The 24,842-nt window shown below is 37.7% G+C and overlaps 1 protein-coding gene across 1 annotated transcript; it reads left to right on the forward strand.

The window, feature by feature from the left end:
- The first annotated feature begins 47 nt into the window (after positions 1 to 47).
- On the forward strand, positions 48 to 24,220 carry SPCS2 (signal peptidase complex subunit 2). Its single transcript, XM_074372639.1, has 5 exons — positions 48 to 206; positions 12,784 to 12,867; positions 13,615 to 13,774; positions 18,314 to 18,449; positions 23,328 to 24,220. Exons 1-5 carry the CDS (start codon positions 96 to 98, stop codon positions 23,512 to 23,514), a joined length of 678 nt encoding a protein of 225 aa, XP_074228740.1. The 5' UTR covers positions 48 to 95; the 3' UTR covers positions 23,515 to 24,220.
- Positions 24,221 to 24,842: the final 622 nt, after the last annotated feature.

Raw genomic sequence — 24,842 nt, forward strand, 5'->3', positions numbered from 1 at the left:
GATCCCGGTGGACTAAGCACGGCGCGTCACGCCGTCAGCTCCAGCCAATCGGTTTCTGACAAGTAGGAGGGGAGGGAGAAGCAGAGGCAGACAAGATGGCGGCGGCGGCTGCTCAGGGCGGGAGAGCCGGTGGTGGAGGTAGTGGTGGAGCTGGCGGTGGCCCCAACTGCGGGACAGGCAGTAGCCGCAGCGGTTTTTTGGACAAGGTGAGGAGTCGGTTCCTGGGGACAGTCGAGGCCTTGGGACGCCCGGGAGGCGGCGATCCCACCTTCCCATCCTCGCCCCCCTTTTCTTCTGCGGCTTCTCAGGGGGAGTCCTCGTCTGGTCCACCTTGGGAACCCTACGGGCGCTTGTAGCCCTCTCTCTATACACCTCAAACCCGGGCTCTATCCTCTTTAAGGCTTCTTTTCTTATCGGAAGCATTCTGTGTCCTTAACCGCGGCCACCACAGCTTCTTATTTGATATTCCCTCACTTCATTGCGGCCATCGCTTTTCCTCGATGGTGCTGGGGGCCACTGTGGAGTGTGCCCATTTCATCGGCAGGGAAAACTGAATCTCGACTGAAAGCAGCTACTCGAAGTCACTAGTCTCCAAACTCCCTACCACGACCACCACACTTGCGTGCTGCTGCAGATTCCAGAGTGCTCTTGGCCTTTTGCTTACTGTAGTTTCTAGGCATTTTATCACGATACCCCGAATACTGAACTTCGAGTATTGACTTCTGCGATCTGACAGGAAGCCTTTAAGATTTATGTTTTTTCCACTCGCCTTCCTCACTCTCTCTTTTCCCGCTGTGCTTGCCACCTAGTGCACTAGTTGAATTGGATCGGTGAGCCCGCTACCTGCTCATGCTTACCTCTTCTCCTCCGCCTATTCAATTTTGTTTTTTAAACTGCGGTCCTAGCAACGAGGGCTTAAAAGAAAAGGGGGAAAAGAGGAAAATTCTTCTCCTGGGTTGGCCCTTCGTGCCCTTTCCATAGCATCTTGGAATAAATAATCGCGTGGAGATCTGGGTTCTAGTCCTGGATCTCCTTCTGATTAGCTGTGTGACCTTGAAATATGCCTGTTCTCCCTGTGTCTTGTTTCCTCATGTGTAAAATGAGGGACTTAGACTTAATGGACCTTAAGATCCCTTCCAGTTCTCATTGTAGGGCCCTGGGCCAGTTTGATGAGAAATAGTAAGCTTGGCGTCTTTAATACAGTAAATCGTCAGAATTGCTTACTTCAGTTGAAAACAGCTTTCAGACTTCTGTGCCTAACACATGGTAGGTTCTTAAGAATTGAATACATGATAATATGGAGGAGTTCAGATTCAGATCTTTTTGCTTTTCTTTTTGGATGTCATTGGTTTTTAATTACGTGGTTCTCACACTCTTAACCCTTAAGAGACAGGAACATGTCCTGGGGGTTGGGATGGTAAATTGCTTCAAGTTATGTTGAGAGTATTGGGAATTGATGGTCGTTTTCATACACAGATCCTGCCTTCCTGGTGGGTGAACACCTCACGGCCTGTGTTCATTCTGTCCCATTAACTGCTCTTGCTCTTTCCTCTATTTAGATGATCACCAGCAAACATTAAGCAGGACAGTCTGCTAAGGCAGTGATTACTGAAAAGTATATGGCATCCTTGCGTTGTTGGAAGAGCATGGATTTGGAGATCATAGATCTGGGCTTCAGTGTAGCTCCACTACTTTCAAACTGTATGTAGGCTGGCAAGTCAGTTAACCTCACTAATCTTCCCTTCCTTCATCTGAAATGTTAAAGTTTTGGGGAGGATCAAAGGAGATGATATATGTGATTGATCTCTGTAACCTATAGTGTCTAATACAGTTGTGTGATGGCAGAGGAAAAAAAATCAAGAATCCTACTGTCAGAAAGTACTTAATATAGCTGTGTTTAGGACATGGGGTACCCAAACTTTTATGTATTTGGTGTGTTCAAATGTGTACTTTTTACAGAAGTTAAAATGAGAGGATGATCTTTAATTTCTAATTGATAAGGGGTTGAGAGCCCCAGGGAAACACCTCATGTTTGAGAGCGGAGCTGGGACCTTATTTTGAGACAGAGACAGAAACAGACAGCATTCCAAGTAAGAATGTCTTTGAACAAAAAGGTACATGGTTGGTGCCTGATGTTTTTCATGTAGTTAGTTGACTTGACTATTCTCTCAAACCTGTAGTGACAAGTAGGTAGAATCAGGTTGAGAAGGGCATGAATAGCTTGAAGTAGGAGGAGGAAGCCTTGAAGGTTTTTGAGACTATATATAAAGTGGTTTTAGAAAATTACTCAGATAGTTTGGCAAGGTAGAAATTAGAAATCTTCTAGTAAGGCCGTATACTGTATTAGCATATAGGATTTAGTATGAAAAGAAAAATTTGAGTTCTAGTGTAGCATGTTAAGAACTACATGGCCTTGGGTAAGTTATGTGATGTTACTGAACTTAAATTTCCTTATGTAAACAATGTGGATTCCTATACATATTGTAGGCTTACTGTAAATATTAAGTTGTATAACATTGGTAAATGTTCTTTGTAAATGGCTATAAAAATAGAATGCAAGGTGAGGAGAACCCTAACTTGAGTAGCAGAGATAGGTAAAAGGCCTCACAAAGGAGCACTTGGCTGAACTGAGGGGCCAAGGAAAGAGAAAATAAGTGAGGAGGTGTTTAGGTGCTTTTTCTTGGAAAACTTCGCTTCAGCCTTACATTGAGTTGTTGTTCCTCTGAAGTCTCTGGCATTTATTGCACATAGGAATTAAGCTGTCATTTAATATGACATACTGTCTAGAATTGTTCTACCAATTTGTATTTGTCCAGTTTCCCATGAGCAGTTCTTATAGTTCTCTGTAGTGATCGACACAGATAAGCATTTGCATAATTGAATTTAGCAGAGAAAAAACTTCAGATCTGCCACCTCAGTCTTCAGAAACTACCTTAGAGAATGGTACCTCTAATTGTCTGAAAACGAGGGTACTGTGGAAGAGAACATGGGGGAAAATGTTACTCTCAGTGGAGCAGAAGCTGAATGAATAGAGAAACTTTTGCTCTGTGGGAATGAGAGGCTGTTACCTTACATTCTCTTTGATTTGTCTTGATTGGGGGGGGTGTTTTTATTTTATTTCCTGCAGCTATAGTTTAACTTGCCATGAAGAAATGTAATAAAGAGATGCAAATGTGCTTCTAGCTTTCCCTAAGCAGATGTGAATTTCTGCTCCTGTGAAACAGACTTAAAAAACAAAGCAATTCTCGTTTCCTGATCTTAAAAATAGGTATGCAAATATAACCTTCCAGTCTCCATCACAGAATAACGTAAATTAGATCATTGCAGTAAGTTCTTTTCCCCAAAATACATCAAAGCATTTTGTTCTACAGAGCAGGCTATGAAGAAAAATTGTTTGCTTCATTTATTTTGGCTATTAAAATTGACCGTGCTTTCCAGAACTATATCCAAATCCTTTTAACCTTGTAGCTGGATTTCTGTCTCCTGGCTGGTTTTGTCTGGGCTATTAAAATGTGGTATTAAACCTTGCTTTCTGTAAGCTATATCCAGACCCTCCTAACCTCATATGTGGATTTCTGTCTCCTGGCTGAACTGTCAGTGTGATCTTAAAGCACAGCTTTTATATCTTAATTGTTGAGAACATAGGTTCTGGAGCCAGTGGCTGGCTTTGAATCCTTGTTCTGCCACTTAACAGATGCATACTCTTGTATCTCAGTTTCCTCATCTGTAAAGTGGAAATAATAATAGCATTTTCCTTAAAAGGTGGTGTCTGGCATATAGTAAGGATTCAACAAAACATATATAGCTGCCACTGACTAGCTGGTTAGTCAGGGCCTCAGCTTCCTTAGATGTATTTTTTATAACATAATATGAAGACTGTCTGCATCAGACTCTTGGGGTTATAGTTAAAAATACAGATTTGTGGACCTCATCCCAAACCAGAATCAGGTTCTCGGGGGGTGGGGCCTGAACAGCTGTATGTTTTCACACATAGCTATTCCTTCCTTCCCTTTCTTCATTCACTTTCTTCCATCCTCTACATTTTAACAGTTTAACATTTTATTCAGGTTGAGAACTACTGTCTTAGATGACTGTCTTAGAAATCCCTTCTGGTTCTGACATCTTAAGGGGTTTGTTTGTTTTTGTTTGGTTTTTAATCAATAGTGATTTCTCTAAAAACGTATCTGATGAAGAGTCTTTGAAGTTCATCTGTTCCAGCCTCCTCATTTTATAGACCTGGACACAGTTGGAGAGGGGAAGATGAAGTAACTTGTTCAAGACCACACATGTTCAAGACCATAAATTCCATAACTTGGCTTCCCAGCTCTTAATCCAGTGCTCTTACCTTATTTAGTACATTACCTCTTATACTGGAGCAGACCACATGCTAGCTAATGTAGTAGTGGAAAGAGCATCTATTTTGAGGTTGGATGATTTGGGTGAAGCCTTGGCGTTGTCACCCTCCACCCATGTGTCCTTAGGTCATGTATACTCTTTTGCTCTCTTTGATGGTATCTCAGCTTGCCATACACCTGAGTGGTATGCCTGTACCCTAACCCAGCTCTGACAAAGAGGATGAACAGTTTTATGGCATTACTGTGATGTGTGTCTGTATTTAAAGAAACAAGATGCAGATGTTTAATATTGTTTTGCAGACTAAACTTTAACAGCATCTCTGAACTCATTATCTTTGAATAATGAGTTTCATTATTCAATGAGTTTCAGATTCAATAATGAATTTCATTTCATCAAAATTCAAAACTTTTTCAGGATAAAGAGCACTATCAGAAAAGTGAAAAGACAGTCCACAGAATGAGAGAAAATATTTCCAAATCATAAATCTGATAAGGGTCTAGTATCTGACTATATAAAGAATCTTTCAACTCAATAATAAAAAGACAAGGTAATTTTAAAAAGAATAAAGGATACAAATAGACATTTATCCGTGGAAGATATACAGATGGATAGTAAGGACATGAAAAGATGCTCAACATCAGTTATTAGAGAATGCAAATCAGAACAACAATGAGATACCACTAGGATGGCTATAATAAAAGAAAAAAGAAAAATAACCATTATTGGTGAGGATATGGAGAAATTGGAACCCTCCTACATTTCTGACGGGAATGTAAGATGATGAAATTTTTAAAAAGTTACCTTTTGACTTGGCATATTCTATTCCTAATTGTAAACTCAAGAGAATTGAAAATGTTTGTCCACATAAAAACTTGTACACAAATGATCGTAGCAGCATTATTTACAATAGCCAAAAAGTGGAAGCAACCCATAAACATGGTATATCCATGCAGTAGTATATTCTTGGGACATAAAAAGGAATGAAATACCAACACATGTTACAACACAGATGAACCTTGAAAGCTTTATATTAAGTGAGAAAAGCTGGTCATAAAAGGCCACGTATTGTATGAGGCCATTGATAAGAAATGCCCAGAATAGGCAGATCCAAGCAAACAGGAAGTAGATTAGTGGTTGCCAAGAATGGGGGGAGGGGGCAGTGATTGGAGTGACTGCGTGTGGGCATGGGGTTTCTTTTTAGGGTGATGAAAATGTTCTGGAATTAGATGGTAAACATGCACAACCTTGTGAGTATAATAAAAATCCCTGAATTGTACATTTTTAAATGATGAGCTTTATGGTATGTGAATTAGATCTCAGTTTTGAAAACTCATTTTTTTTTATTTTTACCTGTTTATGGAATAACTTTGAAAGCTTCAAATTATTACTTTTGAACTACTTATTCACCACTGTGTAATATAGTGGTACCACAGATGTTAATAACCTCCATCTACCTGGGTCCCTTTTTTAATTGTTGCCTACATCATTTCTCTGTTCTGACCTGCATCTTGTCAATCTCAATAGTGGTTTCTCATATTACCTGACCTTGAGTATTTGACTCATTGATCACTTCTTTCTTGAAATACTTTATTTATGTGGCTTCTAGAACACCACTCACCCTGGGTTTCCTCTTCCTCCACTTGTCTCTGTCTTTATTGTTACTGTTTTTTTGTCTTCTTCCTGACCTGTAAACATTGGCGAGGCCCTGGCCCTCTCTTCCATTGACTCTCATCCCAAGGAGATACCCAATGTCATGCTTAAATACCACCTGTAAATTGGTGACTTCCATATTGATATTTCCAATGTGGACCTCTCCAGTAAGCCCGAGACTTATATGTCCAAATGCTTACTTGCCATCTCCACTTAAATATCTGATAGGTATGTTAGACTTCAGTAGCCAGAGATGGTCTACTGACCTCTACTTTCTCTGGTGTTGCCACTAATGTTCATGCTCACAGTTAACACGTGGTAATTTCTAACCTCCAACTTAACTCCAGCGATAACTGCAGCCAGTACTAAACCACTATTAAGTAAGTAATTTTATTTGAAGTATTTCTTGGCCATTTTGATAAAAAATAGATTGAAATTGAAGATGATTTTGCAAAGAACTGTAGTATCCCTCTTTGAGATATCCTAGTATTTCTGAATTGGGATCTTAATTAGATGATAGTAAGCATTCTCAAGACAGACATTTTTCTCCCCAAATTGAATGTTTTTTTCTTATTTTGAACTTACTGCTTTCTGATCTTTTGTCAAATGTGTGCATGTTGGGACGGAGGGGGGCATATTTCCAACTCAAATTATATCTCAGCTTCTGAGTGTGCTATCAGTTTTCATAATCTTAAGGAAATTCTGAAATCAATTTTACTAAAGAGCTTAAACAACTTGAACAGCATATATAAATGAGTATTTCTCCTCTTGCCTCCTGTGTACCTTCTGGAAAATAACATGACAACTCAAATAGTTATCTAAGCCCCAATTCTAGTAGAATGGTCATCTCTGTCCTCTCTCTTTCATGTTTCCTGTAACTAGTCCGATAGTAAGTCCTGCCAATTCTACTTCATAAATATTCCCCTTTCATCCCCTTGCTGCTGCTCTAATTCAGGCACTGCATCTAAATCAGGACCCATCTGATGTGTTTATCTCCAGTGTTACTCCCTTCCAGGCCATCTGCTAGTTTGCTACAAAAAAATCACTTAAAAAAAAAAAACAAATTTAAATGTGTTGTTTGCTTAAAATATCCTCCATTGCTTGTTTCAGAATAAAGTCCCAAGTCCCTTAGCCTAGTAAACAAGCCGTCTTGTCTTGTGCCTCATCTCCTACTACTTTACCCCTTTCCCACCTGTAGCCACTTTCTAAACTGGGAGAGACCAAAGAAGAGAGACAAGAAGTTTATTTGTTTTTCTCAGAGCCATGCTCACTTATTTTAAAATCAGAGCAGAGTCCTTTCATTGGCACAGCTGACCTCTGGTATCCTTTATCTCTTCAGTGTGAATTGAGGAATCCTTGGAGCCTTACTGGCCAGTTGTCAAGCTAAGGAAATTTATGAAGGAATCCACCGAGGTCTTTATCATTGTGTAACTTTACTTCTATTTTCACTATTACTAAAATTGTTTTATTACTCAAATTTGCAGAGTAGAATTATAACTGAAGTGAGTCTGTGACGTTCTATCAAAGCCATCGAATGCATAATTTTTGTGAATAGTTAGCCATCCAGGTCTGGCATCAAGTATGCCAGTAAAGTATCTTATGTTGGTAGTGGCAGGAAAGTGATTTCTTTAATAAAAACAGGACTTTTTGAGCTATATTTTCAGTCAAATTGCAGTTGGTTTTAAATGGAGGAAAATGGAAAGTTCAGAATACTTGATAACCTGAAGATTTTGCTGGCATATTCAAGACTAAAGTCTTTTTTAGATTTTTTGTAATGTTACTAACTATAATATTAGATAAGAATCAAGGTACTTTGTATGGCTATCACTTCAGGGGTCTGTGTCCTTTTGTTTTTGATGGCTAATAATTCCTTTCCTTACACTTTATGGGAAGCAGTGTGGAATAGTGAAAGAGCCTAAGTTTTGAAATCATGAAAACTTGATTGTTGAGTCCTGGCTTTATCACTTACTGGCTTTCACCTTGGGCAAATTTCTTAAACCCCCAGTGTTAACTGTAAAAGGAAGATGCTTGTCAGTTTGGGCTTCTGTAACAAAAAAATACCATAGGCTAAGTAGCTTAAACAACCAAAATTTATTTCTCACAGTTCTGGAGGCTGGGAAGTCCAAGATCAGGGTGCCAGCATGGTTGGGTCTAGTGAAGACCCTCGTAACTGGTTGCAGACAGCTTTCTTGTATCCTCACATTGTGGAAAACAAGAGAGTGAAAGCAAGCTTTCTCTGTCTTTTTATCAGGGCACTAATCCCTTTCAGGAGGGCTCTACCCTCGTGACCCAATTACTTCCCAAAGGCACCACCTCTGAATACCATCACACTGTGGGTTATGATTTCACCATAAGATTTTGGGAGGGAGATGGGGAGCATGGATGGGGCTAGACATACACATTTGTCCATAGCAGATGGTTATTGTTCTTAATAGGGTTATTGTAAGGATTAAATTAGATGGTGTGTATAAAACATTTAGTACAATACATAATGCATATGTGCTCAATAAGTAAGGAATTCTGTGGACAAGAAAGAACCAAATGACATCATTTCAGCCATGTGTACATTTGATAAACTGAAAGTTAACATTTTAGAAGTCTTTTTCTTTTCTTTTTTTCAATAAGTAGCCATTGATACTATATTGTATCCCAGGCTGAGAATGCAAAAATGTGCTTTTCCTATTACGTAGCAAGGGAGCCAATACATGTACCCACATATACATGTATTATGATGCGGTGTTTTATGTAGTTTCACACAATTAATAACAATAGCGAATTTTTAATAATTACTTGTCTTGTAACAGGCACTATGCTGTGTATTATAATATTTAATCCTCATACTAACCTGTGAAATATTGTTACCAGCTTCATTTTACTATTGAGCAAGCTAAGGCTGTAGAAAAATCAAATTATTTGCCCAGCATCATCTATCTGTTAAATGGAATAGTTAGAGTTAAACACAAGTAGTGTGACTCTAAAGCTGTAGCTCTTAACCATTGTACTATATTCCTTTGCATATTAAGGGCCCACCTTACTGAGTAAGGGAAACATGTATTTGCCTACATCTGTCTGTATTCAGTGTAAATCCACGCAGGTTCTGGTTTGAATTCTAATACATCTTTGAGAGAATAATCACAAACAGAATTTGCCTCAGTGTTGAGTTCAGAGATTAAGGCAAGTAAAAATGTTTCTGTCACTAAAGAAGGGGACAGTTTTATCGTGAACCATGTATTTGTAAGTTAGCCCTAATGAATTCTGTTGCCTGTCACTTACTGTCTGTCACATTTAGTACTCTGACATCTTGTTTTCTAACCTGAAGGACACTGGCTTCCAGATTGAGGAGCTGCTTAGGGCCTTGCAGTGGTACTAGCAGTTTAACAGTGGATGAAAATTGACCTGCTTCAGGGACATCATCTTGATATCTTAGATACTGGCAACATAAAGAACTTCCTGTGAATTTTTCCAGAAAAAAAATCATATATGAAGGATCAGGAATCAGAATGGCTTCAGAAATCTTAGTAGTCACATGCTCTGTTGAGACAATGAAGTAAAACTTTGACATTTTTGAAGAGAAATCATTTCTCTTATTTAAGTGTGAGGGTAGAATAAAAAGATATTTTCAGATGTAGTCTCAAAATCTGTTTCCCATATGCCATCCTTCACAGAAGCCACTAGAGGATGTGTTCCCAAATCAAGGGAATGATAAACTAAGAGAAAGACATGGTATCTAAGAAAAGGAAGTTCAGCCCAAGAGGAGGTTAAGGGAACCCCCAGGGTCATGGTAAAGGGAGATTCCAGGATGACAGTTACACAGCAGTCCTGGAAAGCAGTCCACATAGACTGAAGCAGGTCAGAAGGCTCCAAGAGAGATTTCTCTCAGAAGATGAAATTCACAGAATGCTGAATATGTCTGAACATATTGAGAGGAGATTTAAACAGTTGGAGATTTTGAGAATATATTGGTGAGGAACACATTGTATAATTAAAAACGAAAACAACAGTAGCTCCAAGGAAAACAAAAAACTAGCAGGAAAAAAAGGTAATACACTACGTGAGTAATCTGTGAGTAACGTTTAGGGTCAAAATGTAAACTCCAAATAATGATCTAGCCAAAATTAAGGTATTATATGAGATCAAATCAATATTGATCTACTATGACTATCTTAAAAAGTGGTGAGGGATAAGCAAGAAAAATAACTGTGAGAATGGCAGAAGATGAAACAGTTAAATCTTATCTTCATGGTGAAAAGTCAATAGATTTAATACCAAAAGCTGACAAAATTAATAATACAGACTTTTTCCCCCAGAGATATAGAGGTGAATACCAAAAAAAAAATCAGCCAAAGAAGTTGAAATTTGTGTCTCTCTTTGGGGAGTGGGAAATGACAATAGCAAGAGTCTTAAGTGGAAACAGGACTGATTTTTTTTTTATAGCAACTTACAGAACTCTTTTACTTTTTAAACTATGTACATACGTGACCTTGGTGTAAATAATAACTAAATAAGTCAATACTTGTTGATTATGCCCAATATACATGTATCCATAATATGCAGGAGGGAATAAAGGGAAGAGGAATTGTGTGTGTAGTTACCACATCTTCTGTATCTTAATTGGCAATACTGCCTGTGTATCAGAAATCCCAATATCACTTTGTTCAATGATTCACTAGAAGGACTCAACAGGACTCAGTGTGTGGTTGTCCTATTGGGTAAGATTTATTACAGCAAACAGATACAAAGCAAAAACAGCAAAAGGGAAAAGGTGCATAGGATGAAGTCCAGAGGAAACCAAATGCAAGATTCCTGGAGTTCCACATAATGTGCTTAATTCTTCTAACAACATGCTATGGTGATATGTGTGAAGTGTTGTCTGCCAGGGAAGCCTACTAGAAACTCGGTGCCCAAGTTTTTTATTGGGGGCTTGTTAAGTTGGCACCCTCTGCCTAACCCATGACAAAATTCCAGACTCCTAGAAGGAAAACAGGTGTTTAGCACACACCACATTGTTTACAGTTTAGGGAAAGTTTTAATATCAGCCTAGGAAACTACCAGCCAACTTCCCAGATGCCAGCCAAGGGCCATCCTTTTTAAAAAGCAGGCCTTTCTAAGGATGGAAGTCTCAAGCCTATATGAATTCTTCTTCACAGAGCTTTTCTTCGTAGTTTATCCTATGAGGGTCAACATAAAAGAAACCAACCTTTGCTTCATCTTTTTATTGCTACAAAGGGAAAGTAATTTGCACTTAGGGTTGAGGAAGGTAAAAGTGAGAAAGAAAAGACAGTTTCTAAAATATCCTGAATAGAAGGAGAGAGTACATGACAGGTAGCATACATTTTAGTTGATGGGCAGTTTTCGAGAATGATGGGAAATGGACACCCTCCTGCCCTTTTTCCAGATGTGTGTCTGTACTACAGCAGAGATGCTATTTGCTTTGAGATAGGCTAAGGTTTTTCATGTACACAGTGGATTATCCTCTGAATTGTAGAGGCACATTTCCTTTCTGTGATGTATGTATAGCTGAATTTCTTTGAGAGTATAGTTTTTTTTTTTGGAATGAGCCAAAAAAGTCTTTTAATGACTTTGATTCACAAATAAAGTCTGTTATGGATTCTGGCTGTACAAGTTCTTTGTTTTGCTTGCTGTTATCAAAATGGGATTTACTTCACAGCTACTTTTTTTTTTTTTAAACAAATGGAAGATCTGTGGCAACCATGCATCTTGAGCAAGTCTATCAGTGCCATTTTTCTAACAGCATTTGCTCACTTTATATCTCTGTGTTATGTTTTGGTAATTCTCTCAATATTTCAGACTTTTCAATGATTATATTTAGCTAGGTAGCCTGTTAATTTCTTCCCAGTCCCATTAGTATTTTTAAAATTAGGTGTCATGTTTGATTTCTAGGCTGGCAGGCTGTGAGACTCATTATTACAACATGGCTGCCACTAGTAATTATCTCAAAAAAATGCTTGATTTTATTTGACACCAAAGAGAAAAAACCCTGATTGTTAATCATTTGAAGTATGACCGTTTTAGTTCACGTTTTCCTCTCAACAAACTTCACAGAATAGTTTTTCTTTTTTGTGTAAAAATATATAGAATCACAAAGTTAAGTTTAATAAATTATATTTCTACATTATTTTAAAGTCTTCTCATTTTACAGATATTTGTTCCATCTTTATTTCTTACATGCAGTGTCTGTGAACTTGTACTCAATCAGAAAGAGAAATGAGAAGTTCTCGTCTCTGTCCTTCAGTAAAATCTATTCTAAAGCCAAATGAATTTTGGATTGCCTGCTGGTTTGTAATTTTTATGAATTAAATAATTTTATGAAATAAAAAAATTAAGAGTTGGGCATTATGATCTATGAAAGGCAGGTTTATCGGATTATTTGTAGTATCCTGTTCCCCTTAAGCTATGTTCACATAATCACTTGTATTTGAAAAAATTTACTATATAATCCATTCACATGGTCAAAAATTAAAAAGGTATACATTGAGAAATCTCACTCCCACCCATGCCCCTCTATCTTCTCAGGATATCTGGGTGTGCCATAGTTTAACCAACATGAAGACTGGCAACATCATATGCGTACCACCTGATTCCAGTGACCTGGTCTCCTTCAACTTCATTTGTAACTGTTTTGTCTTTTAGCTGTCCAGGATCAGAAGACAGAGTAAATGTTATATATACTTGAGGATGCTCTTAAAGAAGTAGTTCATTTTACTTTCAGTAAGATACCATGTCTCTTAATGCACAACTTATTTATTTGTTTTACAGTGGAAGATTGATGATAAGCCTGTAAAAATTGACAAATGGGATGGATCAGCTGTGAAAAATTCTTTGGATGATTCTGCCAAAAAGGTACTTTCTTGAGATTGGGGGAGGGGGTGTCTGTTAGTATGGGTACAGCTGGTGACACATCTCTTGCAGGATTTTTTTCTTCTGTGACTTGGAATGACCTTAGTTTTCAGTGTTAGAAATTGAGCCAGAAAGTATTTTCTAAAATCTTTGCAGTGTATATAGGGGACATGTGTTAAAATCTAATTGTTACCTACCTCAGGCTTCTCTAAGTCTTAAATTCCAGAAAGCTGGTAATCTATTGTTTTTGAGGTTAATTAGCCTAGAGACAAGAAGGTTGAGGGGATATAGGACATTCATCCATGATGGATCATCTCTCTGCTTATTTTTTTGTTTGATTGGGGTTTGTTTGGGGAGGTGGGAATTAGGTTTATTTATTTATTTTTTTTTTAATGGAGATACTGGGGATTGAACCCAGGACCTTGTGCATGCTAAGCATGCACTCTACCACTGAGCTATACCCTTCCCGTTCATCTCTCTATTTAAAACGAGGAAAAGAAATTTTTAGCTTCATCCTAGGGAAGAAGTTGAGGATTAAAAAAAAAAGTAGAAAAAGCTGATGAACTTTCTCTCTGGGATCATTGTAAACAACTTGAGTCTTTTTTTGCTTGCAGTGGCAAAATCCTGGTTGGAGAGAACTACTTGGTCATTTGTGTGATTAAGATAACTTTTATCATAGAAATTAAGAATTAAAGGCAGTACAGAGAAGGAGGTATTCCTAATAGCTTGATTCCTTGTTCTTCTCACTAGGTACTTCTGGAAAAGTACAAGTATGTGGAGAATTTTGGTCTAATTGACGGTCGCCTCACCATCTGTACCATCTCCTGTTTCTTTGCCTTAGTGGCTTTGATTTGGGATTATATGCACCCCTTTCCAGAGTCCAAGCCTGTTTTGGCTTTGTGCGTCATATCATATCCTTTATTGAAGCTCATGTTTGTTTTCTACTGACAGTTTTTTAAATTTTCTACTGATACTTGTCCCTGCTCCCTACAAAAAATAAACTTCAAGCCTGGGGCCTGCTAATGTTAGGATTTAACATTATGAAATGTGGGCATTTGTAGATTATGTAGTAATTATTGTTAACATTTTAGATTCAGTATTGTTATTTTATCTTAAATTCTTTTGGGTTATTGGTAGAGGTTATTATAATCCAAGTGTGAACAACTAATAGCAAAACACAGTAATAGTAATAGTGAGACCCAGCTCTTCTCATTTCTAGCCTAGAACTTTTCCCATTCGACCGGGCTGCTTCAAGCCTCTCATTCCAGGGTATAGACTTACCTCACTTTATTGCCCTTTGTTTTATTATGCTTCACAGCTACTTTTTTTTTTTTTTTAAACAAATGGAAGATCTGTGGCAACCATGCATCTTGAGCAAGTCTATCAGTGCCATTTTTCTAACAGCATTTGCTCACTTTATATTTCTGTGTTATGTTTTGGTAGTTCTTTCAATATTTCAGACTTTTCAATGATTATATTTGTTATGGTGATATGTAATCAGTGAGCATTCATGTTAATATTGTAGTTGTTTTTTGTGGCACTACAAACCATACCCATGTAAGACAACAAACTTAATAAATGTATGTGTTCTGACTGTTCCACTGCCCAGCCATTCACCTGTCTTCTCCCTCCCCTGGGGCCTCCCTATTCCCTGAGATGCAGTAATATTGAAACTAAGCCCTACAGTGGCCTCTGATTGTTCAAATGAAAGGGAGAGTTGCAGGTCTCTCATTTTAAATCAAAAGCTAGAAATAATTAAATGTGATGAGGAAGGCATTTTGAAAGCCAAGATAGGCCAAACTCTAGGACTCTTGTGCCAAATAGTGAGGCAAATTGTGAATGCAAAGGAAAAGTTCTTAAAGGAGATTAAAAGTGCTACTCCAGTGAACACATGAATGGTAAGAAAGCGAAAGAACCTTAATCCTGATATGGTGAAAGTTTTAGTGGTCTGGATAGAAGATCAAACCAGCTACAAGATTTCCTTAAGCCAAAGCCTAATCCAGAGCACAGCGAACTGTCTTCAGTTCTATGAAGGCTGAGAGAGGTGAGGAATCTTCAGAAGAAAAGTTTGAAGCTAACATGGGTTGTTCATGAGATTTAGAGAAAGAACCATCTCCATAACATAAAGTACAAGGTGAAGCAGCAACTGCTGATGTAGAAGCTGCAGCAAGTTATCCAGGAGATCTAGCTGAGATCATTAATGAAGGTGGCTACACTAAACAACAGATTTTTGATGTACATGAAACAGCCTTACATTGGAAGATGCCATCTAGGGCTTTTGTAGTTAGAAGACAATGCCTGGCTTCAAAGCTTTAAAGGACAGGCTGACTCTTGCAGCTGGTGACTTTAAACTGAAGTCAATGTTTATTTACAATTCTGAAAATTCTAAAGCTTTTTAAGAATTATACTACATCTGCTCTGCCTCTGCTCTGCAAATGGAACAACAAAGCCTTAATGACAGCACATCTGGATGACAGCACATCTGTTTACAGCATTGTTTACTGAATATTTTAAGCCCATTGTTGAGACTTACTACTCAGAAAAAAAAAATTCCTTTCAAGATATTACTGCTTGTTGACAGTGCCCTTAGTCATCCAAGAACTCTGATAGAGATGTATAGCAAGATTAATGTTGTTTTCATGCCTGCTAATACAACATCCCTTTAGTAGCCATAGCTCAAGGAGTGATTTCAACTTTCAGGCTTTATTATTTAAGAAATATGTTGTAATGCTATAACTGCCCTGGATAGTGATTCCTCTGATGAATCTGGGCATAATAAATTGAAACCTTCTGGGAAAGATTCACTGTTGTAGATGCCATTAAGAACATTTGTGATTCATGGGAAGAGGACAAAATATCACCATTAACAGGACTTTAGAAGAAATTGATTCTAGCCCTTATGTATGACTTTGAGAGGTTCAAATCTCAGTGGAGGAAGTAACTGCAGATGTGGTAGAAATAACAAGATCACGACAATTAGAAGTAGAGCCTGAAGATGTGACTGTATTGCTGCAATCTCATAACCAAACTTTAACAGATGAGGAGTTGCTTCTGGATGGTTTCTTGAACTGGAATCCACTCCTGGTGAAGATGCTGTGAAGATTATTGAAATGACAACAAGGATTTAGAATATTACATAAACTTAGTTGATGAAGCTGCAGGATTTGAGAGAGGATTGATTCTAATTTTGAAAGAAATTCTACGGTGGGTAAAATGCTATCAAATAGCATTGCATGCTATAGAGGTATTTGAAAGGAAGAGTCAGTTGATGCAGTAAACTTCATTGTTGTCTTATTATAAGAAATTGCCACAGCCACCCCAACCTTCAGCATCCATCACCTTGATCAGTCAGAAGCCATCGACATTTGAGGCAAGACCCTCCCACCAGGAAGAATATTATGACTCACTGAAGTGCTCAGATGATAGTTAGCATTTTTTAACAATGAAGTATTTTTAGATTAAGGTATGTACATTGTTTTTAGACATAATGTTATTGCACACTTAATAGACCTGAGTTTGAAATCCCAAGTAATTTTGTGAGTTGTGCCAATAGAATTTAACTTTTTGGAGACTGAATGCTGCTCATTTGTAAATATGAGTAATACACACTAAGAATTAGCATAAAGATTAAATGAGAGATTTTATAAAGCTTTTGGTTTAAAAAAAACTAAAAAAAATAAATAAATAAAGCTTTTGGTATGTAAAGTTATATGTTCACAGTAACAATTTTCTTGTGGTTGCCACTCCCTCTTCCCCAAGTCAGTTTGTGCATACTGAACTTTTTAATTTGAAAAATACTTTGAATGTCTTTCCATGTTAGTATATACAGGACTACCTCATTCTTAATAGCCACTTAGTACTACTGCTGTGTACTAGTTGTTTAAAATAAATCATTTTGATAGGTAGTTTACTTTTCATCACAATCTTACCACTGCCTGAAATAGTTCTAAAAACTCCGCTTTGGGAATTTTTCTTCAGAGGCAGTTAGAAAGCCATTTAATAAAGCAGGTCTTGGTCAAAATTGGTATTGTCCAAATTGATCCCAAATCACAGTCCCAGAATTTATACCTTAACTCCTTTCAGTATCAGATAAATGATCCCAGTGTGAACTTTTTCACTATTAAGACAACAGTTCAAAAGAGTATGCCATAGGTTCTGAAAAAAGTTCCCAAAGGAGTTGCAAAGAAATTTGAACAATGACAACAACCTTATTACTAATATGTAGTCTCCCAAGAGATCAGCCTCAATGGAATTTCATCTGTTTGGTTATACTTGTTTAAAACAGAACAACATCTTGCCACTTTTATAATCATGTCATTTTTATAATAGTAATGACTACCATTATGAATATCTTCTGTGAGACTCACGGACATACAAAACAATCTGGTTACCAAAGGGAAAAGGATGGAGAGGCATAAATTACAGGTTGGGGATTAACAGACACACATGACTATATATATATAAATAGATAAACAACAAGGACCTACTATATAGCACAGGGAACTATATTCAATTTCTTGTAATAACACATAATGGAAAAGACTCTGAAAAGAAAATATATATGTGTATGTATATGTATAACAATCACTTTGCTATACACCTGAAACTAACATTGTAAATCAACTACACTTCAGTAAAATTTTTTTTAAAAAATCTGTGATATTTTTCACAGACTAAAAAATATATACCATCTCTAAATCTCGTGACAATTCTAAAAAGTCAGTTTTATCCCCATTTTAGAGGTGATATTATTACGCCTTGGGGAAAGGAGTCACTTGTCAAGGTTACATTAGTTAAAAGCCTGAATTCAAATCTAGGACTGCTTTATTCCAAAGCTCATACACTTCGTACTATACTTTCCTGCCTAGCGCGTCCATAAAATTTAAATGACACATGTACACAAAGCTCTTATGCCAATTTCTGGCACACAGCTACTCAAATACGGTAGTTACTCCTATGAAAAACTGAATATAATAATAAGCCTACATGTATATAGGAAGTAATTGTTCTTATAGTAAACTAATTTGAAGTAGATTTTCTTCTCTTTGACTGATCCTTGAAATTGGTTGAGCACGGTCAAGTCCATTGTGATTATTAGTTTTGAATTGTATAGAGAAATAGCACAAGTCTTTACAAACTAGGTAATAGAGGATCTTATATATGTTGTCCTTGAGCAGAAAAGATGAGAGCTGGTTTATGCTCTGTTCCTTTTTCCTTTCTTCCTTTTTGAGGTGTTCTTTACTAAATTTAACCAGAGAGAGCCTTGCTTCTCTTGGTATATAAACATAAGGATGAAAATGAAATAGTTAAATTTTCAGTGTTTTTGCAGCAAGCAAAACTCTATCCTTTAGGACCACCATTAGGAAAGTTTTTGTAGCCCTTGCTTGTCATTTTGTGTTATTTCTCTTTTGTGTGTATGTTTGTGTATTCTCCCTTAACTTTATCTGAACCTATTTTGTGATGATGGGGATCCTGACTATTTATACCTCGTATAAGGAAAAGAGCATCTTTCTTGTGGCGCACAGGAAAGATCCTACAGGGATGGATCCTGATGACATTTGGCAACTGTCGTCTAGTCTCAAAAGGTATGACTATCCTCACAGATTCTTAAATCCTGCGGTTGGATTTTCTCTGGGTATTTAGTCATTATCAACAGACTGTTGTATGCCTATTCTTTGCAGGTCATAGTGTTAGTCATGTAAAATGAAGGGTTATGAATGACCTAGAAGATTTTCCCTAGCATTACACTTCTGAGATAGCATGATTTATCACAGATAATGGGGATAAACTGGGAGAAGGTACACTTTGGTGGAAGAATGAAAAATGAGTCTCTTTTTCCTTGTGGCCAATAAACTGAGCCAATTAGAGTAAGAATTATAAATTAATAAACAGCTTCTGTCATTACCAACTTGAGATACATGTAAGAAGGAGCAGACTTTCATTCTGATGTTGGTTCTTTCTCCTGCTGGTAGGGCTCCTAGCTGCCATTTTGGCCTCAGCCATCATAAATCTGTACCCTGTGCCAGGCCCCTAGAGCAGAGTTGCAGAGTTCTAGACCTTAGCAACATCTTGATTTCATTATTTTCATTCTGACTTAGGTATTTTTTTAACAGCTTTATTGAAATATAGTTCAGATACTATAGCTCACCTATTTAAAGTGTATATAGTTCAGTGGTTTCTAGTGTGTTTAAAGATATTTGCAACCATAACCACAGGTAACTTTACAACATTTTCATCGTCTCCAAGAGAAACTGTACCCTTTGACTGTCATCTCCCTGTCTCCTCATTGCTCCAGCCTTAAATACCCACTAATCTACTTTCTGTCTCTAGATTTCCCTGTCCTGGATATTTCACGTGAATGGAATCATATAATACATGATCCTTTGTGACTGGCTTCTTTCACTTAGAATGTTTTCAAGGTTCAGCCATAGTGTAGCATGTATTGATACTTCATTCCTTTTTATGCCTGATGTTATATTGTAAGGACATACCACATTTTATTTATCCATTTATTCCTTGATGGATGTTTGAGTCGTTTCCACCTTTTGGCTATTATGAATAATGCTTCTATAAACATTCATGTACAAGTTTTTGTGTGGACATACATTTTAATTGCTGGATCATATAGTAACTCTTTTTTAATTGCTTGAGGAACTGCCAGTCTGTTTTCCAAAACAGCTACACCATTTTACAGTCCCACTAGCAGTATAAGAGGGCTCTGATTTTTTTTCACATTACCTGTTGACTTTTACCAACTGCCACATTGTTGGTGCCTGTGGAGAGGAAATATGCCACCTCTTTTTGTCTCATTGTAGTTAAATACAGACTTGCTTCTCTTTCCTTGGAGATGACTCCTGACTCATTGGCACTCTCTCTAACATAGTTCCTTTCAGAAGGCTTGATAATTTCAGTATCCACGTAGGTGATTATTCCAGTACTGTGGTCTCTCAGTTTTACTTCCTGTCTGATTATCTTGTTTTCTGCCATGTCTTAAATATTTATTTCCCTTACATACCCTAGACCTTACTGTTACTGATAACTAATTACCTTCAATAATTTCACTTCTAAGTATCCCACTCTCTGACCACTGCTTTCTATTTTTCTAGTTTGTCTCCTTGTTCTCTTGTCCCAACAGTTATTCAGCCCCAGTGGCATCAATAACCCCATTGAGCCTCCCACCTTTTCACTGTACCTCATCCCTTCAGTGTCTCACTTCCTCCTTTCCCTGCTTAGATTCCCTGGCACTTCTGTAATCCAGTTACTCTCTCACTGTCCGAGAGGATCTGTCATACCTTCGCCTCTGTTCTCAAACCTCTTGTCCTCTTCACCCATCTTCGTTCTCATATTCTTTTTGTTTCTGAGAAGATAGAAGCAATGAGAAGTCTCCCATCGTTATCCACTCACAGTGCTCATCATACCCTGCCTTCTTTCTCAGTTCCTGTCTGAAGCCTCCTCTCCATTTGTCCGCTAGCATCTATCCCTTCTCATTGACATGATGTTTCCCTTTCTGCTGGGTCATTCTCTCTGGCATGAGCATATATTGTAATTTCTCCCAGTGGAAAATTGTTTTTCTCTTCCCTTCTTCTCTCATATGGTCTCCCCATTTCCCTGCTCCCCTTTTCTTCCTCTCCCATTATTTCTGGGGTCTGCTCATCTTTACTTCTCTTTCCTCATCGTACTTGACCTGTCAGCAGCATTTAACACAGTGGATCACTCTCTCCTTGTTATACTTCTTTTTTTTTTTTAAACTAGGCTTCTAGGGTGCCATAGTCTTACAATTTTCTCTTAATGTCTGTTCCTTAGTCTCCTCTGTGATTCTTCTTTATCCTCTTTCTCTAAGTTTGAAATGCTTGTTCCTGCCACCTCTTCTCTATCTATATTCACTCACTAGGTGTAATCTTATCTAGACTTTCAAGATTTTAAATACCATCTGTAATGATGAAGATCTCTAAATCTGTATTTTCATCCTAGACCTATTCTCTGAACTCCAGGTACGTTCCACCTTTCTATTTGACATTGGATCCTAATGAGCATCTCATAGTTAATATATACAAAACTTAACTCTTCTATCCCTCATCTAAACCTCCTTTTCCCTGTTTTCCCAATCTCAGTAAATGGCAACTCCATCCTAGTTATTCAGGCCATTTAACTCCTCTCTCAGTCCTTCAGATAGATTGTCAGCAGATTGTCAGCTCTACCTCCTAATTAGATTCATTCTAACCACTTAGTATCTCCACTGCTGCCATCATCTCTCAGTTAGGTTCCTATAATAATGTCCTAATAGACTTCTGCAGCTGCTTTCCCTGCCCATAGTCTATTTCCAGTACAGGAGGCAGAGTGATCCCTTTAAAATGTAAGGCAGATCAACTCAATCCTCAGCTCAAAATCCTCTCAGAAAAAACTAAATTCCTAAGCATGGCTTAGAAGTGCATACTTACCTATTCTCTGCATCCCACATACATGCAGACACCCCTCACCTCCTGTGACTCGCATCTCCTCCCTCTCCATTGTTTGTATTGGCCTCCTTTCTGTTCTTCACACATTCTAGGCATGTGCTTGCCTCAGGCCTTTGCATTGTTTCCACTGCCTGGAATATTCTTTTTCCAGATAGCTTGTTCTCTAACCTTCTTTAGGCTCTGCTCAAACATCTGTTTAGTGAAGACTTTCCATATTTAAAAGAGCATCATAGTTTTTATTTTATTGTTGGTTTCCTCACACATACTAAAATAAAACTCTCAAAAGACAGAGAGATTACTCTGCTGTGTTCATTACTGTATGTCCTTAGCATCCAAAACTGCGTGACATATGGATGGTCCTGAATAAATATTTGTTCAATTAATGAGAAACTATTTCTAAAACTATTTCTGTTAGATCATGTCCTACCATCAGAACCATGGAACTGGACTCAAAAGTCCAAAAATTGCTGTGATATTGCTTAGCAACAGTGATCAAAACTTGAGAAAAACTTTTGAGGTGTTGAAAATAGTTCAAGGACCTGTACTCCTAGCTATCCAGGTTGGAAGTAACTGGCTAGACAACAATTTATGGAGCTATGATCTTTTAAACACCAGTTAATGATAGGAACTATTACAACTGTAACAGTGATTCTGAAAAATAGGTGATAGTGTTACTGTTTTAAACAGGCCGAGAAAAACAGATGCTTAAGCATCTGCTTCCTCTAAAGGTAATACCAGCCTGACAATCCGTTGAATATGCCCTAATTAAATGGAGACAGAAAGAGAGGACTTGGGGGAGGAATGTCAGCCTGCCAGAGGTTGATGTTATAAACCTTCTTTAGTGGGTGGAGATAGTAAAGGCCTTCACGATATACCTTATGGTGTAGCTAAGAAATCTGTGGAGTTTGTGTAGTAAAAGATATCCCTGGCCTGGGATCAGGGTGGAACCTGGAGCTAGACTGATTACAGGGAACAAGGACTGTGTAGCCTGGAATTGGGGAACATCTGTGAAAATAAGAGTTCTTCATTCATTAATAAAAATTTGCCTACCAAGTGCCAAGCTAAGAATAGAAAACAAGTAAGACAAAATCCTTGCCCTCAAGAATCCCTGTGACTAGTGAAGAAAACAAATACTTAGTCATCACTTTAAGAGATAATCTCACTGATAGCATAGGAGCCTATCATTAGACCTAGTTAATGACAGGCACTCAGTATTTGAGTTAGCTATTGATTGACGGTGCTGTGGATGACATAGGAGAGACATCTAACGCAATTTGGGAGTGTTTGGAAAGGTTTTCCCAGAAAGTTTTATGCCCAAGTATTAACAAATGGAAACTAGTCAGGTGAGATTGGAGAGAAGTGTCTACTAGGAAGACCCTTAGCATAACAACGAACCGAAATCCAGAGGTGAGAGAAGATGGTCCATATGGTTTAACAGTCTATGACAAGGTGAAGGGCATGCACAGTAATTTTTTTTTTTTTTTGAAAGGCTAGTGCTGTGTGTTCCCTATATCACCAGTAGCCAGCTCCACCCTTAGTGCTCTTGGTTTCAATCAGGAGTCTAAAGAAGAGTCTTATGGTCGTTGGCCATTTCAGAACTTTGGAAATGTAATGTCAATTCATCAGAAAGAAACATGAGTCATTAGTGATAGATGTGGGCTCATACCTACTTGAAGTTTATTAATACTGGGATTCCAAAATTTAGAGATCCCTGATTTAACTTGTTCATTGGAATTATAAAACTGTTGGATCCAATTACTACCCCAAAAAATTACTGTGGGTTTTCCACGAAAACAGTAGGATGATTCTTTTTGAGTTGTTTATTGGATTATAAAACTGCATCTATATTATGGACATTGATTGAGAAAGTTACTTTCATAGTAAAGCACTTTTTAAATATTAATAAATTAATTTTTAAAAAGTACTTAATGCTCTACTGTTAAATGTCTGTGTTGAAAAGTCTGTTGAAAGTCTGTGTATAGTTTTTGATTTGTTGTCTTTGCTCAGGTTTGATGACAAATACACTCTGAAGCTGACCTTCATCAGTGGAAGAACAAAGCAGCAACGGGAAGCCGAGTTCACCAAGTCCATTGCTAAGTTTTTTGACCACAGCGGGACACTGGTCATGGATGCATATGAGCCTGAAATATCTAGGCTCCATGACAGTCTCGCTACAGAAAGAAAAATAAAATAGCCACTTCTAAAAGCAGCCGTCTTTCTGCCGGATCATGCTGAATTAGGGGTAAGGGAGAAAGAGACAGTGAACTTAAAATGGATAAAGTAAGAAATGTTAAAAAGTCCCTGTTTTGTCCTAAAATTTTAGTCTGTTCTGGATAAATAGGATTTTCTAGCTCAGATACGAGAAGTTGTAGCTCTGATATCTAGCTATAGCCTCTTTGGTCTGCTGATGACATTGTTTTGATTTGCTTTTCTGGAAAAGCATTTTTTGCTAAAAACCATACAGATTTCCTCCTTCATACCTAGCAGTACTTTATATAGTATAGCTTTGTGCCATGGTGGCGTTTAAGATGCAGTTTTTAAAATTGTTAACCTGTTGCTGACTTCATTGTGTTAATTCTCATTTCAACAGCTGTTTCCCTTAATTCAGGATACAACTTCTTGTGTATGACAGTTTTCCTTCACACACCATTTTTGTGGGTGTGTATATATCTGAATTGGGGAGAATTGGAAAAGAAACCCCCACAGCTTTTTAATTTGTTTGAAACAGACTTTCTGCCTGTTACATTTTGTGCTCTTAACCAATTAAAGAAGTCAGTGGCATTTTTAGTTTTATCTTGTCTATGTTTTCCACTAGTATATCCCCATTGATTTGTTTGTGCCCTTTATTAACTGCCATTTTCTAAAATTTTTTTCAATAAAAGGAAAGATATGTGAAAAAATGGAGTCATAGTCTTGATGGAAGGAACAAAGCAGTACATGTTAACTGTCTTACTACTATAGGTTCCTTTTGTTTCTAGGCTGCTTCACAGATCAGAGGTCCCTGAGGACCTGTAGAGGAGGAACTACTAGCTTTCCAGTGATAACAATAATGACACTCAGTACTTTGTGTCGGGTAGTGTTCCAGGTACCTTACATGTACTAGCTCACTAATGCCCACGACAGTCCTAAGATAGTAGGTAGTAGTATTAGCCCCATTTTATAGGTGAGGAAACTGAGGCACTAAAATTGAATAATTGTCTCATAGCTACCAATAGAGCTGGGATTTAAACCTTGTGAGTTTGGCTCCAGAGTTGTGAGCAGCATCTTTTCTAGTATTTTCCCACTGTGGTCAGAGAAGAACTGGGCACTTGCCCAGATACTGTGACCTATGGGAATATTGTTGCTCTAGCCCTACGTAAGTACAATTTCAACTGAGCCTAGTACCTAAAACTATATTCAGTTTATAAGAAATCACACTTAGCACATTCTCCTCTCTGACTTGGGAATGTCCTATCTAGCACCACACAGTGGGGGTTTGAGGAACATCATTGGACAGGAAGTTGAAGCCTTGAATTCTGTACT

This window comes from Camelus bactrianus, chromosome 10, assembly GCF_048773025.1.
Source record: "Camelus bactrianus isolate YW-2024 breed Bactrian camel chromosome 10, ASM4877302v1, whole genome shotgun sequence".
In the NCBI taxonomy this organism is placed as follows: Eukaryota; Metazoa; Chordata; class Mammalia; order Artiodactyla; family Camelidae; genus Camelus; species Camelus bactrianus.